A 16,122-nucleotide genomic window follows, 5' to 3' on the forward strand; every position below is an offset into this window, starting at 1 on the left:
AATTTATAAACACAAATAGTACTTAGGAGAAGCTTCCCTAACTGTAGAGAGGTTAGGGGAAAATGCTCTTTTTTAGCAAACTTAAATATGTATTATACTTATATGTATACTCTGTACCTTAGTTATAATTCAATATGTAAATTAATAATAAAGTAATATTCATCATTTAGATTAGCTTATAGTATTGTACAATCAATTTTGGGGCCAGGAAAACTCATATACATGAAATATAGGGAAAACTCACATTTTGTGTTGTATCTTACTCAATTTTTGCTCATTTCACTTTAGTTTTCCTGGAATATGAAAGTTAGTTTAAAAATATAATTTTTACAACTTAGATCATGTAATTTGGTTAAGTATTAGTTGAGATATAGTAGATTTTGTATTTGAGTGTACTTAGTGTGACGAAAATCACGAATTGCGTGTGTGACAACAATTTTGAAAACAACTGTAATACTTGTTCTGTAAGTTCCTCAAATATTTTGAGTCAATGTTGATACTTACTATATTGCCAACGCCTACCGCGCTGGAACTTGAAATTCGGCACTGGAGACAACACATCCTATCAAGACTACTCCGGTATTTGATGCTCTATGTCCCGCACACCTAGCTTTACAGAATCTCAAGGATGATATACTTGAAATAATGAGAAGCAAGCGTGCAAGCGCACGGCATTCGCAAAACGATTCATCCGAAACAACACACCATATGCGCATCTAAACCCGGAGTGCCTTTCGCTCGGTGAACTCGTCCCTTGACAACATTTTCCGCACACAATTCCAGAATTCTTCCGGTTCCAACAACACTGTCCACAACGGAGGCGGGTCAGATAAGTCCCAAACCCAAGAAAAGAACGAACCTGCCGGTTTCTTTGTCTATGCTTTCCCTCTTTCAAGACGTTCTTCTCCTTGGGAAACCCACTATGGAAGAAGGCTCTTCTGCTTTCCTTTCATCCCATGAGCTCCGAACTTGTAATCCCGGTAAACAATGGGATCTTGGTTCTGCAATACGTTGCGTGCTATTTCGCTGGCGGAGATTGTACACGTGTCTCGGCTGGATATTGGTATGTACACATATGTTTCTCCCGTCCGTGCCTTTCGGGGGCTTTTCTTCTGTGTCTTCTCGACGACTGACTTCGTTTTCTTACTTTGGATGTAATCCATTTTGCAGATGATTTCGTGATTAATCTGACGTGGACTTCGGGTCATGAAGGAAGTACGCTCAGTACGATTGCGTTGACGTTCTATGATAGGAAGCAGCTGGATGTGTGGATTCGTGCGTTGTCGCATTTGGTACCAGGTGATTGTGTATTAGCGGATATCTTCGAATCCGAGGAGTGCGACGCGAGTACCTTGGACTTAGCTAGTTCGCTGCCCTGGTGGATGAGTTAGGTATGTCGACGTTCAAATTCGTGAGGATCCTCATTTGATAGCCAAATAGACTTCAACAGACGTTGCTCAGGCGCGAAAGTGAGACCTGGAGTCTCATAGCTCGCAAAGAAAGCAATCTATCTTCGTCGCTTTATCTTTTCACGTACAACAAATCAAGCGAGCCGTCGATATTCAGTGCACTCTCAAGCTCGCGTTCCCGAAAACACCGTTTCGAAGTTGCACTCTCCGCCTCGCCAAGATCATTGTCGTCGGCCCGCTCGCAGTGCGAAGTGCGCGGAGCTACTTGCGGATCTTAGGAAACTCACAGAAGCAATTCAGTCTATTGATGCTGTTCTTCGTAAGTCTGGCCTGGTCGTTTCTTCCATTGCAATGGTATACCGTATATGCGCCAAGGCTAATAGATGCGTTGATTTTATTGAAAAGGAGAGAATATTGATGAACCTCCCGACTTGACCGGACAGATCAGAAGAATCGGAAACTATTCGGCTGCGCATGGTGGGTTCTCGGATGTTTGGAAATGTAATTGGATCGCAGGTACACAATGCTACAAGGTGGGTAATACCTTTATTTGTACTCATTGCAGTATAAAGAGAAAAGTAATAAATGTTATATTTTGAATAGGTGACAGTGAAAGTCTTATGTGGAAAACTGCTTGACATTCCTTCCCCCCCTTCCCCCCCTCCTAAGTTCTCACTCTGTCCATGACCATGACAAGGGCCACAGTGTGCTAGAATTACATAAGTGGTTAGTCAGAGTCATTCTGGGTTATAGGATTCAGAGCTTAGATGTAAAAAGTTAAGAGTTTATAAGTACACATTACAACTTTCCATATTTGGAAGTGAATATAATGTCTTTAATAGTCACGGGACTGGTGGCACTGGATATTTTATCAGCTACAATCATCCTTCGAAAAATATATTCGGGATTCATTCGAAATGTTGCTCACTGCTCAGTCTCTGACATACATAATGGAGCACTTCCCCAGCACTTGCTCGGGCTTGTCTCCTACTCTCTTGTCGAAACCTCGCCTGCACTGTTAACGACGACGCCAACGCGTCGTTGACGAACGATGGTGCTCTCAACTCGACGTGCTATCGTGCTTGGTGTTCTTGCCGCGTCGCAAACATGCTTCCGGCTCGCGTCTGCCGCTACGCCCTCTGACCCGCTAAGCATATCGAACATCACGAGCTCATTCGCGACCGCCTCGTCGGTGCTGTCGACACCCTCACACTTGACCTCGGTCAGCCGCACAGGCACGGTTTCTGCTAACGCGCCGAGCGAGTCCACCGTCTTAAGTTCGACTCTCGCGAGCTCGCTCTCGGTGCCCAATGCCTCGTTCACGCCGACCTTGACCGCATCCGGGACCATTGGGTCGACAGGGGTCTCCATCCCGCCTTTGTCGGCGATCCCGACGAATGTGACATCAACATTCTCGGCGTCATTTACGCCTGGCTCAACGGCAAGTGGCACCGGTCCTGGCGGTATTGCGGTCCAACCATCCGCAAATCCAGCGGTGACGCATACATTTAGCCCGTTCCCCAGCCCAACGCAGGGACCTGTGGGTGGTACGTCTCCCTTTCCTTCTTGTGATTCTGCTTTTGGTATTCGCAATTGCATGCACGTTCCGTGAACGTGGTCGATCATGCTATGTGTCATGTGTTATTTATATTTATGTGGGAGAAATACCCTTGGAGCGCGCAGTTTGCTTCTCGGGCTTTGCTCACCGATACGCCCTTTCGTGATTACCACCCCACACTTTCGGCAATGACTCAATGTCCTGTTGTTTGTAGGCATATTTCCAGCTACAGACCCGTTAAATCCGCCCGATGTTTCTTCGGACCCACAAGTCATCCCCGATTTCAACCCCGCGTGGAGCGCTGCGTGGTCAAAGGCGAGAGACCTGATAAGCGGACTCAGTATCGAGGAAAAGGTGCGCAGTGCTATGACTTTTTCGTTGCTTAGTGTAACTTTTTGCTGACATACTTTGTAACGAAAGGTCAATTTTTCGACTGGTGTGGAATGGCAAGGCGGACGTTGTGTTGGGAATACTCCTCCTGTTCCACTTGACGGATCGGGGACATGGCAAGGTCTTTGCCTGGAGGTTCGCTATTATTATCTATCTTAGTAAGCAAGACTAATAAGTAGCATATAATATTAGGATTCTCCTCTCGGAGTACGCGACACGGATTTCGCGACGGTATTCCCTGCTGGAATTAATGCCGCGACGACGTGGCAACGTAGTCTTATCAGAAAACGAGGTATAGCCATGGGCCAGGAGCACAAAGGGAAAGGTGTTAATATCGCACTCGGACCAATGATGAACCTTGGAAGGGTTGCACAGGTGGGTTATGTTTTTAGGTATTGCCGATAATGATACTGAACTTTTTTGTGCAGGGTGGCAGAAACTGGGAAGGATTCGGTGCTGATCCTTTCCTTGCCGGCGAAGCTGCGTATGAGACTATTCTTGGAATGCAGAGCTCCGGAGTTCAGGCTTGTGCAAAACATTATGTCAACAAGTACGTCAACAAGGACGTTTCTCTGAACTGTCATTATTCATGTAGGACTGACAAAATGTTGTGCATGATTTGATCAGTGAGCAAGAACATAAGCGTGGCGTGGAGAGCTCAAATGTTGATGACCGGACTCAACATGAAATATATACCCATCCGTTCTTGAGGAGCGTCATGGCTGGTGTTGCAAGCGTGATGTGCCCATACAGTGAGTAACTTCCCTCAGGAAGTAGCTGTATCTAACTCGCCGGTTTTCTCTGTACCTTCCCGTTCACAGACCAAATCAATGAGACTCATGCGTGCGAGAATGATCGGACGCTGAACCAGATTTTGAAGGGCGAAATCGGATTCCGCGGTTGTAAGTGTCTACTTACCTTCATAGGTATTCTTTGGTTAATTGTTGTCCGACTTTCCAGTCATCATGTCAGATTGGTTGGCGCAGCACTCCACTCTTAGCGCAATCTTTGGCTTGGATGTAAATGGACTATTCTCACTTGCGACGACACCTGCTGATAATTTATTTTCGCGAAAAGATGACAATGCCCGGTGACATTACTTTCAACTCGGGCACATCATGGTGGGGTCAAAATCTCACCGACTTTGTGAGGAACGGGTCTATTGCCGAGGCACGTCTGGATGACATGGCGACGCGCATTGCTGCTGCGTGGTACTTCCTTCATCAGGACGAAAATTATCCTGCTGTCAACTTCAATGCCTTCAACCCTGTTGACCCAGCAACGAATGAAAATGTGGACGTCCAGGATGACCATGATAAGTGAGTTTTAGTATTAAAATAAAAAATATTGGTGGATCGTTGAATTGGGAACAGGCTCGTCCGGGAGATTGGAGCCGCTTCGACTGTGTTGCTAAAGAACAAGAACGGGACACTTCCGCTCAACAAGCCGAGGAGGATAACACTTTTCGGTACGTTTGTGTGAATGCTTGCGTTATGCTTTCCTGTTGACAATGTTTCGTTAAGGTACCGATGCCGGCCCACAGATTGGAGGACCCAATCAATTCTCTGATAATGGAGGGAACGATGGTATCCTCGCTATGGGATGGGGTTCGGGAACGGCTAACGTGCGTGTTTCAATTGCCTCTCAGATATAAAGGAAATCGGACGGGCGGACGGACGACGGAGGGAAAGGAGGAAGGAGGAAGTTGCCCTTCGTGTGCGCACTACTAGCAAGGCGAATGATGCGCCGACCCTTGGGTCTATATATATAAATTATTTAAGTCCCAATTTAATTGTAGAGCACAGCCAGTCGGATGCTGCTGACCTCTTTCTATCGGAAAAAGAGCGTGAAATAGTCAAAAGTCCGATTGTTTTTTGAACTTGGGGAAAACATTCCAGATACTTACAGGAAGTTACCCGGTGATGTGGATTGATGCGCAGCACACAAATTGCGACATGTCCAGCACCCTCGAACGTCAGTCTCCTCCACATTCCCCTTGCGGTCTCTCGGCTCCGCACATCCTCCTACCTCTTTAGTACTTCTTTTCTCCTCCACTCAAACAACTCATTGTCATTGTAAATTGGTAATGTCCAGTTTCGATAGCATTCTAGAAAGCTACGTATGGATGAATTAACCACGTCCTTGTGCAACAAATTCTACATCTCAATTTTAAGAGAAAGAAAGAGAGGAAAAAATGAGTGGGCAGATTAAAATCATTAACTCCGGTCCGAAAAAAACCTAGTTCGTTCATCGAAAGCAAGACAAAGCAACAGAAAACAAATCATCAGTCATCCTTACACGCCCATCAAACATGCCCATTCATTCATTCACGAAGGAAAGGCACCCTGCAGCCTCATATCCCTACTACTCGCTCCAATCGAGAACTTGATCGTTCCCCTCGGACGACGCCACGACTGTGTCACCACATCCCACACGGACAAATCATACCGCGACACCGTAATCGACACACTCTGACTCTGCCCGGGATGGAGGAACACATCCGAAAAGCCCTTCAACACACTCGGTGGTTCACCCGCTGACGTTGGGTGGTGCACGTACAATTGCGGAATCTAAAATTAAAACGTTGACATTTTCATTAGACTGTGTTCGATCTTAAACAGAACAACTCCTCACCTCAGTCCCAGCAACGCCTCCAGTGTTCCTGACCGTAAACGTCACCTTATACGCGGGCTCATGAAGCCTGCAAGACACTCCGTGTGAGAAAGAATGAAATAAAAAGTAAGATGATGAACAGTTAAAGCGCACCATAAAGCAACCGATGAGCCTTCTCCACCTGGACCCGGGTTACCACCTTTCCACGCATTGCTCACACTCGCCGAAGCAAATTCCCCTTGGACTTCTGACACATGAAGATTGGAATACGCAAACGTCGTGTAACTCAACCCAAACCCGAATTCGAATCGCGGCTCAATGTTATTCGCGTCGAAGAAGCGGTAATCAATTAGGAGTCTATGGAGAAAGAGTGAATAATCAGTATTGCGCCGAGTGTCATAAAATCAATTACTCGCGACTCACTTATCGTTGTATGGGATTTGCAAGATCGTATTCCCACCACCTCCAAGAATGAGTTGCGCTCCATAATCGCTCGCGTTCTTCGCAATAGTATACGCAAGGCGCGCCGACGGGTTCACGTCGCCATAAAGCACATCAACAAGTGCGTTACCGGTCTCAGGTCCACCAAGACCAGCCCATACAACCGCACTGACATTCGGATGTTCAATCCAAGGTTCAATGATAAGCGGTCCCACGGAATGCACCACAACAATGGTATTGTCATTTTGAGCTGCGACAGCAGCTATCAACGCGTCACCATTATGCCACGCAGTGAGGTTCTTGCGATCGCCCTCGTTCCCGTCGAAAGTAATGTATCGTTCACCAGAGTCGGAGTTTACGAAGACGATCGCTACGTCCGTTTGTATAGCCATGTTTCCGGCGGTCGGCAAGTTGAAGTCATTGAATAGCCAATTTACAGTGGTCCGGTCTTGTCTTGCTCGACGCTGGATGGCTTCATAAGGCTAGTTACGTTTGTTAATAATAGGTAACTTGATTTTTGGATGATATAGAGAACTCACAGAAATAAGATATGTGAACTACAGGCACACACATCAGAAAGAGGTTACAGATATCAATTCGAAACCAGGTCGGACTAAATTGACCCGAGTCGCTCCTTACTTTGCACGACGCATACCTGTTTTCTGAGCTTGATTTGACTTTCCTTGGAATGATGCTGTTGAAGAGCGTATTCGTGTCGACAGCGCTTATTGCGCTTGTTGTTGCACAGGGAGGAGGAGGACCTGGGGATACTACTACGTCGACCCCTGCGGTACGTTCTTTTCGTTTTTTAAAGAAGTTTTCAGTATTATGCTTTGAGAAGAAGAGAGCTGATGGATGTTGTGTTTTAGGTCACTGATACTTCAACCACGCTTTCAACGGGTGTACCGACGGGGGTACCTACCTTACCTGGTACTAACACTCTGACAACTGCTACGAATACGCTTACTACGTGAGTAAATGTTCTGATAGATAGTCTCTCTGGGACGTATATTTCCAGTCCAGGCACGGTCTGGAGAGAGAGGGAAGGAAAGAGGGAAAAGATGCTAACGACACTTTGCGTACTATTTGCACAGCGCGACGGACACAACGTTCCTACCACCAACTACGACTTCAACGCCTGCACCTCCTACGACAACCGATGACTCTGGAGGAGGAGGGCAGACAACTGGAGGGCTGTCGACGAGTCGCAACCTCGCGCCTCCAGGATCGACGTATACCCCTCCTACGACGATAGGTTCTTCGACTGGCTTGACGGCGCCTTCGGCGAGCCCGGCGGCAGCTATGCAGAATAGGGCGATGAGTAGTGGGGTTGTTGGTGTTGTTGCGGGTGTGTTGGCTGTTGTTGGGTTGTTGTGATGTGAGAGACGTGTTTGTCTAACTTTCTTATAATCTGCTTTGATTTTGATTTTTCTGGACGTCTTGATTTTGTGTTGTTGTTGGTTATGCGAGTGTGTTGTGCTCGGAGAGACTTTGAATACGGACCTTGGCATATTGTTATATGGACTGTGTTGCAATTTTTTTAATATGTTGGGGCGATGGTGTTGTTTCGCTTGGTTGGCGTTTGTCAGTGGTCATGGACGATTTTTATAATATTTACTGAATTCATTTTTCGTGATTTCACTTTTACTGATCGAGTTTTGACGTGAACATGAGTGATTCCGTACTGCATTCCGGACCACAGGTGGTAGTAGGCATTTGGTTCATGTTACTTGTTTTTTGTGGTGGAAGTATACTAATCACTACATAATATTCTCGAGTTGAGTTTCTATGGTGAAATGAGAGACAACCATGCTTCATGTTGCGTAGGATAGAGAAGCTGTATGATGGTGTATCATCTAGGTCGGACAAAGCATTCCTGCCATCGTTCCCCTAGAGTTGCATTCGAAAAGTCTAACTTTGTCAAAAATGCGCAATTGATGATTGCAGTATTTTGAGGGCGCCAAAGCGTCGTTCGTAGATCAGGCGGAACCCACACAAGCAGCTCCCCTTCACGACCATGTATCCATCCGTCTTTATCCATCGTCCAGTCGAAGATAGGATCTATATTGAGAGCAAAGGTAAGTGACAGATTATCAGTGACAGACTATTGAACAAGAGAGAAATCAGATTTCTACCTTCAACATTCCACATTCTGATTATGCGATCCCAGGAGCCAGAGACGAGGCGTTTCCCATCTGGCGAGAAGTTGACAGAAAAGACAGCCGACGTATGGCCTTCAAGAGGTTCAGAAACGGTCTGTCCACTCTCAGCGTCCCAAAAGCGGATCGTCCTATCCTCGGAGCCAGAGACAATACGTGCTCCATCTGGAGAGAAAGCGACTGACCGAACAATGTCAGTATGTCCTTTGAGAGGTCCAACGATGACCTTCCCGCTCGCGACGTCCCAGATCAAGATGGTTTTGTCGTTAGAGCCAGAGACAATGCGGGTGCCATCAGGCGAGAAAGCCACTTCCCGGACAAAATGCGTGTGACCTCTCCAGGGCCCAGAAATGACTGTGCCACTTTCGGCGTCCCAGAGTATGATTGTTTTGTCAAATGAACCAGAGACAACGCGTCTCCCTTCAGGTGAGAAAGTGACAGAGCAAACACCGTCGTCGTGTCCTTCGAAAGGACCGGAAATTGTCTGTCCAGACTTGACGTCCCAGATTCGGACGGTTTTGTCATCGGAGCCGGACACAACACGTCTCCCATCCGGGGAGAAGGCCACGGACCGCACCCCTTCTTTGTGTCCATTGAAAGGCCCGGGACCCACCTCTCCGCTTTCGGCATCCCAGACACGGATTGTATGATCAGCAGAGCCGGAGACGACATGCCTTCCATCCGGGGAGAAGGCAATGGACCAGACCATATTGGAGTGCCCTTTGAAAGGTCCAGAGACTGTGCTCCTAGTATCGACGTCCCAGATTCGAATTGTCTCATCGAGTGATCCAGAGGCGATGCGTTTCCCCTCAGGTGAGAAGGCAGCAGAATATACTGCACCAGTATGCCCTTTAAATTCCCCAGACCCGGTTTGTTCACTTTCAGTGTCCCAGATTCGGACCATGTAATCCCAGGAGCCCGAGACGACACGCGTTCCGTCAGAAGAGAATGCAACAGACGATACAAGATTTGTGTGACCTTCAAACGGACCGGAAATGACCTGCCCGCTTTCAATGTCCCAGATTCGAACTGTCCTGTCCTCAGCACCAGAGACGACACGCTTCCCATCTGGTGAGAAAGCAACTGAATTTACTCTTTTGGTGTGTCCTTTGAAAGGTCCGGAAATACACTTCCCACTCTCAGTGTCCCAGAGTTGAATCGTTTGGTCTGCGGAGCCCGAAACAACGCGCGTTGCATCATAAGAAAAAGCGACTGACGTCACAATGTCTACATGACCCTCGAGAGGACCACAAATGGTCCGTCCCTTCTCAGTATCCCAGATTCGAATCGTCTTGTCATCGGATCCGGAGGCGATGCGTTTCCCGTCTGGTGAAAAATCAACGGAATTCACTATGTCAGTATGCCCTTCAAAACGATCAGATACGGGTTGTCCACATGCTATGTCCCAGACTATGATGGTCTTGTCCTCAGATCCAGAGACAACACGTCTTCCATCCGTCGAAACCTTAACTGAACGAACGGGGCCAGTATGTCCTTTAAGGAGGCCAGGGGAGACCTGCCCACTCTCAATGTTCCATATTCTGATTGTCGTATCGTCCGATCCAGAGACGACGCGTGCGCCGTCCGGAGAGAAAGCAATAGAGCGTACTTCATCTTCATGCCCTTCAAGAGGTCCGGCAATGAGTTGTCCACTTTCAGCGTCCCAAACTCGAATCGTCTTATCCCAAGAGCCGGAGGCAACACGAGTACTGTCGGGTGAGAAAGCAACTGAACGAATCCAGCCTTTATGTCCCGTGAGCTCCATCAAGAGTGGCGACTGCTGTTTCTCGCCTATCTGATCTACTTGTACAAGTAAATCGTGCTTCACGTTATGGATCATGGATGGCGACACCATCGGTACAAAGGGGAAGATCGATACATAGATATGCGGCGTAGATTGCGAAATAGGAACTGCAAATCGAGTAATTATCCTTCGTGCATCTCTGAGGACCGTCAGCACCTCCGCGTTGTGCGACTAGTGGATAGTTAGCATGAATTTCGGCACAAATAGCACACCTGTAGACTTACAGAGACCCAGTTCATTATATGAAGGAGTGCTGGACTGGCGGCGTTAACTTTTCCCAGGAGGCTCATCACCTCGAGCCAATAGAGCAGACGTATACTAAGAAACTGTGACAGTCCGTTCAACAATTCGCCTGAGAATTGTGCTTCATGTAGGTGTTCAGCCCAGAAAAGGCAGGTGTACTCCAACTGAGGAGGAATGTGAGCCTTGATGCGGTCCGGAAGGTACGTGATCTGACTGTTAGGGACGTAGGATGATTCTATGTCGCAGATGTTGAACCGGAGACCATCTCTCATGACATCGAGACATCGCGAAGCAATGGACTCTTTCTGAGATTCGAGATCAATGAACCAAGGATCACCTTTGCGCTCTGGTGCTCGTAAGTAATCGCGGAAGGAGGTGTGACAAAAGCGAACGGGTGTATCAGGAGTATACTCGAGAATGGATTGTAAACATGAAAGAATAAGTTGAGATGGCTCTTCATCTGAGAAACCTAGAATCTCATCAATTGTGCGATCGGAAAATGACGCCTTTCCAAGAAGAAGTAGGCCCAATACTCGAGCAAAGTGCTCCTTGGATGCTTTGTCATCGAATGAAATGCCCGAACCCCTCAGCACAGAATCATACAGCAGGTCAAGGCCCGCGAGAGCCTCTGTTTGTGACACAAGCTCCCGTAGCTTTCGAGCCGGGCTGCTGCGGCTGATCTCCCTGACTGCTGTCGATGCCCATATGAATAGACCATCCGCAGCCACAGTAAGGCGCTCCATTTTCCACTGCCAGTCATCCGTGATTGGTAGCCTCTTTCTTGTGAATACCTTGCGCAATTCGTAGTCAACATATCGGAGCACATCTCCTTTGCAGCTTTCCGAATCGTGGTCTAACTCAGAGACATGGATGCAATCTGGTAGATAGGATAAGACGCTGTCGATGTCCAGCTCTTTCCTGCTCGTGATGAGAAATCGGAATTGCTTTGGCAGTAATGGCAACCCTGTTCGAAAACTTTCCAGTAGGCTTTGTCTTGTCGCCTCCGTGCCGCATTCATCCAGTGCATCGAGAACAATAACAACAGGTCCTTGCATGGAATTTGCAGCTAGGGACAGAGGACCATGGAGGAGACTCTTAAACTGCATTACCGCTGTTGCCCGAGCAATCTCGTTGTCTTGTTCAATAGCCTTACTGACATGTTTTTCCACGGAAGAGTCATATGTGGAAAGCCTATAAGCAAGCGTCCGGATGACAGAGCTGGGATCGCTCTTGCCGCGTTCAAAGAAAAGATGTGCACCAAGACGAGATATGGTGCGGAAATGCTCTGCAATCGTTGTGCTAACGGTACTCTTGCCAGATCCTGCGACCCCGTGAAGCCAGAAAATATTTTGATCCGTGCACGCGGACGCCCATTCCACGATCTCATTCTGGATATTCGCTCGTGTTCCGGGAAGGCAATGAGGTCGGTGATATGCATCCATCTCGTCTGGGTTGAGCTGACTCTTCAGAACTAGTTCACTTGCTTTAGAGGAGTTCTTGTATTGCAACGGCAGGATACGCACACATAACATCGACTTTGGAAGACATCCGAGACGAGACAAAAGCAATATGAACAACAATTTCGGAGTCTATCGAGGTTTTGAGTGACTGAAGTGAGTCTAGAAACTTATCGATCGTCTCATCAACGTTCAGCATGAGCATTCGTCCTGACGTGACATCAGACATTAAGCAACTATGACTGGTATTGTGATACTGTGGTAAAAATGGACTTACTTGCAAACTTATGACGCGCGTACTCTTGAATGAAGAGACAACACTCGTCGGTCTGCTCCAACAGTTGAATAATCGAGGCCTCGAATTTTTGTGCCTTGTTGCGAAGAGTATCGATTTCATCTACAAAATCAAACGCGTTCCTCATAGCATGTACGAGTTCGACGACCTTCTTGTCGACTTCAAATTGATGCCTGACAACCTGCAGATAACGTCAAGTCGAGTAGAAGGCTTTGTTCACAAACACACCTTGTACAGTGCCGAGGCCAACTGCCACGCGAAGTTGGCGTACGGGTGAATCTAGAGCTTCTTAGCGACGATCAAGATACTTCGAGAACCAGCACGCGATTACCTGTGATAATGCGTCCATGGAACTAACGAACACATTCAGCCTTGAGACAAGAGCTCCCGCAGACTCGTACAAATCGGTGTGCTCTGAAAAGTGATCGGCCGCAGCATGTACAGACGCAACAGGGGCCGAATCGGTAGCAGCTGCCGAGCTTGAGATTCCGCTCTGCTGGACCACTTGTTCGGTAGCCTTAACGTTGTTGCCAACCATCGTTACCGAGTCAATGGCAATGGCCTCTATCTGCAAATGAAGGACTGCAGCAATTTTCAACGACGGAGAACCCCGATGAGTTTCAAGAAGAAGCGTCACTTCTGTCGTATTCGATAAGTGTATAGGAACGTCAGTGATAACCAGTTCACATACCTTTCGCATCGGAACACATCCCTAATAAATCTTTAAGCTCCACTTCAGTCTTTCCCAGGTATTTATCCATCCAACGTGACGAATCGTGCTTAATCTGAATGATAATCATTGTCCGTTCGTCTGTAGACAGCCTGCAGATGTACATTAAGAAAGAAACCCTCCGCTAAAGTAGGAGCTTTACTTACCGATTGAATGAGAGACATTCGTTCCACTCGGGAGACAGGTTCTTCTTGATAGTCTTCGTTCGTCTACTCTCGTTACCCAACTCTATCTGAACGTATAGATTCGGCAATTTGCTCCGAAGGGTTGAGTCCCATTTTACTTCAGAGGCACGGATCACTGCTGAGCCCATCAGTGTGCAGTAGTAATAAGACAAGAGTAAAATGCGAACCTGTTACGTCCAGGCGGGTAGGAGCAGAGGCCATGAAGGGGGTAATAGGGAGACATTTCCAATTTATCGATGCGTCTCTGGTTTTAATCAAGTTTCATAATCGTTGTTAGGCAGAATCAACCCGATTATTGAGCACGATTCCTCCCAGCGCCAGAAACTCGCTTCCCTCCGGCGTTGGACGCATCAAATAGAAACGTTTAACTCAATTGATTGACAGTCGCTTACGAAGCTCGTGGGGATTCACCATCATCAAAACGTGCACGGGAATGTATTTGAATTTATTCCTAAGACGCATATTTAAGTTTATCGTAGGTTCCTGCATTCGATTATAAACCCTGCACGGCATTGTATTCCCTTGTCAGATTGTGCTCAAAAGTGCGATGCCCACTGGGGAAAGACGTTGTGACTCAGAAGTTGTAGTATTGCATAGTAGCAATGCAAGCCAAGTAATTCAGCTGCACAAAGAATTCCCAGATAGTCGGAGAAGTTCAGAGTTGATGGAATTGCTCAGCCGCTCAAACACAAGCTGTAATAAATTGAAATAGGAAATTACTTTCACGGTCACGTGCAGCGAAATTCCAAAAGACGTGAATCGTCAGATTAGTTCGTTCTCTCTTTTAGAGTGGACCAGTGGTGCCTTCTACTCAAGAAGTACGCATTTCTATACTACAACCTTTAAGCACGCAAGGCCAACCTCATCGAATCACTAAAAGCTAGAGGTAGCCCGACATGTGATACCATTGTTTGCTTTGCTGCTGCAACATCACCTGGCTGTTGATGAAAACCACATCAGAAAACACCATACTTGATCTCAAGTGCCTAAATCTAATGTCAGGATGCATGGGTCTACTCATATCGCAAGTGCATTCTGCGTCTATCACTCACGCCTGGAATGCCTTGAAGTACTCCGTGGTTTGCTCTGCCATGTCACCGACCTGGGACAGCAGGTGCTCTATAGCAAACTTCAGAATATTGCGCATATTTCCTGGACAACGTATATGCACATGATGAGAACTCAAGACAGCGCAACATCATCTCTCAAAACGGCTGTATGCAACTTGCCCGACTCCACGTCCTGGATGCTTTGCGTATGCCGAAGTCCCTTCTCAGGCCTGCTTTGCGACTCCTCGAACCTCGTTCTCATCTTTGTGCGCGCAAAACGAGCTGAGGACAGTTGGCGCCTGTAATCCCTGATATAAATCACATACTGTCAACTCTGCACCTTCCTAGGACTCTTGCCTTCGACTTTCTTCAAAGTTCTTCATTCGATTCCTCTAGGCAGCCAGTGGTCACCGTATTCGTACCTTTTGACAAACACACCCTGCATTTAATACCAGAACAATGAAGCTCACGCATCTTGCGATCTTAATTCCTTACTTCGCGCTGTCTGTGCTTGCTGGGAGTAGCGATTCTGCGTGAGTACTCATTCCGTTGTATATGAGTGGCCAAACTTGCAGTATGTGTGCTGAGGACCTGCTGACTTAGATACATTGTCAGCGGTTCCGGGGAATTGAACCCTGCTAGCACGCAGGGCAATTCCGAAGGTAATGGACAGTCTAGCTCTTTTAACCCGTCCTCAACCGGGAACGATGACGGGTGGACAAACGCCAATAATCCGAGTGAAACGACCTCAGGCCCTGGTTCGACATCCACTGGCGACTTTAACAACGACAACAACAACGACAATGAAAACAATAACGATAATAACAATGAGAACAACAATGAGAACAACAATGAGAACAACAACGAGAACAACAACGAGAATGGCAATGAGAACAATAACGAAAACGGCAACGGCAATGAAAACAACAACAACGATGAAGACCACGACATCATCCCTGGTATCGGCGACGGCAACGACAACTCATCTTCAGAGCACGGATCCCCGACTGACGACTGGTCAAGCTTCTCCGGTGCTCCCAACCACGGGACCTTCAGCGCAGGTGATGATGAAAGTAGTTCCACCCAGGGCAACCATGGTCATCTCAGCGGAGGTTACGTCACCACAACACTCACGATTGCCATTCCCCTCCCGCTCAACACAGAGGACTTCAACCCGACACAGAGCGCCGAAATCTCCGACCAGAGTGGTGATAGTCATAATGCTGGATTCCAGAATGCAAAGGCTCAGGCATTTGCCGTCGCTGTTGCTGCTGTGGGTGCGCTTGTGGGAGCTATGGTCATGTAAAGCGCAGACTATCTTTGCTGGTGCAAAGAAGACATGTCTCCTTTACTCGCACATGCTCATTCGTCCTCTGCTCTCTCCTCTTCTTCAGTCTACTTCCTTTTCTTCCTTTTCTTCACCTTTAGCTCTTCCCGACCGAGCCGACCCTTGTTAAATTATGTTATGTTTTTATATACATTTTGATCGCGTAAAGGGACGTGGATTCGTAGTACAGTCTGCTGGTAGCGGTTTGTCATACCTGATTATTTTATAGAATATTTCTCTGGCTGCCTCAATCATTCGTAGGTGTCTGCGTGTCATAACGAATCAGCCCAAATCCCTCGGGCATTTCGTTCTTTTTAGGGAACCGGTTTGCGATAGATTTAATCATACATGGACATTTGCAAGTGCAAAATATGAATACATGGGGTCAGTACCGTATTGTTATAAATATCCTTTCCTTGATTTCCTCCGGATAGATAATCCATGAATACGAATAGCAGATGT

The 16,122-nt window shown here is 47.2% G+C and overlaps 7 protein-coding genes across 7 annotated transcripts; 3 read left to right on the plus strand and 4 right to left on the minus strand.

The window, feature by feature from the left end:
* Positions 1–571: 571 nt before the first annotated feature.
* Positions 572–1,289, minus strand: FOMMEDRAFT_27408 (uncharacterized protein; the record flags this gene model as incomplete). Its single annotated transcript, XM_007264953.1, has 3 exons — positions 572–610; positions 706–805; positions 922–1,289. 3 exons carry the CDS (start codon positions 1,287–1,289, stop codon positions 572–574), a joined length of 507 nt encoding a protein of 168 aa, XP_007265015.1.
* A 1,107-nt stretch (positions 1,290–2,396) lies between these two features.
* On the minus strand, positions 2,397–3,035 carry FOMMEDRAFT_154453 (uncharacterized protein; the record flags this gene model as incomplete). Its single annotated transcript, XM_007264954.1, has 1 exon — positions 2,397–3,035. One exon carries the CDS (start codon positions 3,033–3,035, stop codon positions 2,397–2,399), a length of 639 nt encoding a protein of 212 aa, XP_007265016.1.
* Positions 3,036–3,155: 120 nt separating this feature from the next.
* FOMMEDRAFT_27410 (glycoside hydrolase) lies at positions 3,156–5,212 on the plus strand (the record flags this gene model as incomplete). Its single annotated transcript, XM_007264955.1, has 13 exons — positions 3,156–3,177; positions 3,200–3,321; positions 3,388–3,492; positions 3,550–3,732; positions 3,786–3,907; positions 3,985–4,109; positions 4,179–4,259; positions 4,318–4,376; positions 4,435–4,676; positions 4,731–4,825; positions 4,881–4,981; positions 5,014–5,073; positions 5,156–5,212. 13 exons carry the CDS (start codon positions 3,156–3,158, stop codon positions 5,210–5,212), a joined length of 1,374 nt encoding a protein of 457 aa, XP_007265017.1.
* Positions 5,213–5,970: 758 nt separating this feature from the next.
* On the minus strand, positions 5,971–6,893 carry FOMMEDRAFT_81241 (uncharacterized protein; the record flags this gene model as incomplete). Its single annotated transcript, XM_007264956.1, has 3 exons — positions 5,971–6,058; positions 6,124–6,327; positions 6,394–6,893. Coding segments are annotated over 3 exons (792 nt in total), but the record flags the coding sequence as incomplete, so codon positions are not given.
* A 102-nt stretch (positions 6,894–6,995) lies between these two features.
* On the plus strand, positions 6,996–8,051 carry FOMMEDRAFT_166845 (uncharacterized protein). The gene is made up of 3 exons (XM_007264957.1): positions 6,996–7,201; positions 7,281–7,381; positions 7,506–8,051. The coding sequence occupies exons 1-3, from the start codon at positions 7,100–7,102 to the stop codon at positions 7,786–7,788; spliced, it is 486 nt and encodes a 161-aa protein (XP_007265019.1). The 5' UTR covers positions 6,996–7,099; the 3' UTR covers positions 7,789–8,051.
* Positions 8,052–8,263: 212 nt separating this feature from the next.
* On the minus strand, positions 8,264–13,485 carry FOMMEDRAFT_154457 (WD40 repeat-like protein; the record flags this gene model as incomplete). The annotated part of the gene is made up of 10 exons (XM_007264958.1): positions 8,264–8,472; positions 8,547–10,545; positions 10,599–12,088; positions 12,141–12,284; positions 12,352–12,550; positions 12,598–12,648; positions 12,701–13,008; positions 13,061–13,191; positions 13,246–13,399; positions 13,452–13,485. The coding sequence occupies 10 exons, from the start codon at positions 13,483–13,485 to the stop codon at positions 8,264–8,266; spliced, it is 4,719 nt and encodes a 1,572-aa protein (XP_007265020.1).
* A 1,307-nt stretch (positions 13,486–14,792) lies between these two features.
* FOMMEDRAFT_154459 (uncharacterized protein) lies at positions 14,793–15,639 on the plus strand (the record flags this gene model as incomplete). Its single annotated transcript, XM_007264959.1, has 2 exons — positions 14,793–14,866; positions 14,937–15,639. The coding sequence occupies 2 exons, from the start codon at positions 14,793–14,795 to the stop codon at positions 15,637–15,639; spliced, it is 777 nt and encodes a 258-aa protein (XP_007265021.1).
* Positions 15,640–16,122: the final 483 nt, after the last annotated feature.

Source organism: Fomitiporia mediterranea, assembly GCF_000271605.1.
Source record: "Fomitiporia mediterranea MF3/22 unplaced genomic scaffold FOMMEscaffold_4, whole genome shotgun sequence".
NCBI classification, from domain to species: Eukaryota; Fungi; Basidiomycota; class Agaricomycetes; order Hymenochaetales; family Hymenochaetaceae; genus Fomitiporia; species Fomitiporia mediterranea.

Coding starts and splice junctions, on each gene's coding strand:
- FOMMEDRAFT_166845 (XM_007264957.1), top strand. CDS start 7,100: ATGATGCTGTTGAAGAGCGTATTCGTGTCGACAGCGCTTATTGCGCTT. Junction 7,202..7,280: donor CTACTACGTCGACCCCTGCG/GTACGTTCTTTT, acceptor GTTGTGTTTTAG/GTCACTGATACTTCAACCAC. Junction 7,382..7,505: donor GCTACGAATACGCTTACTAC/GTGAGTAAATGT, acceptor CTATTTGCACAG/CGCGACGGACACAACGTTCC.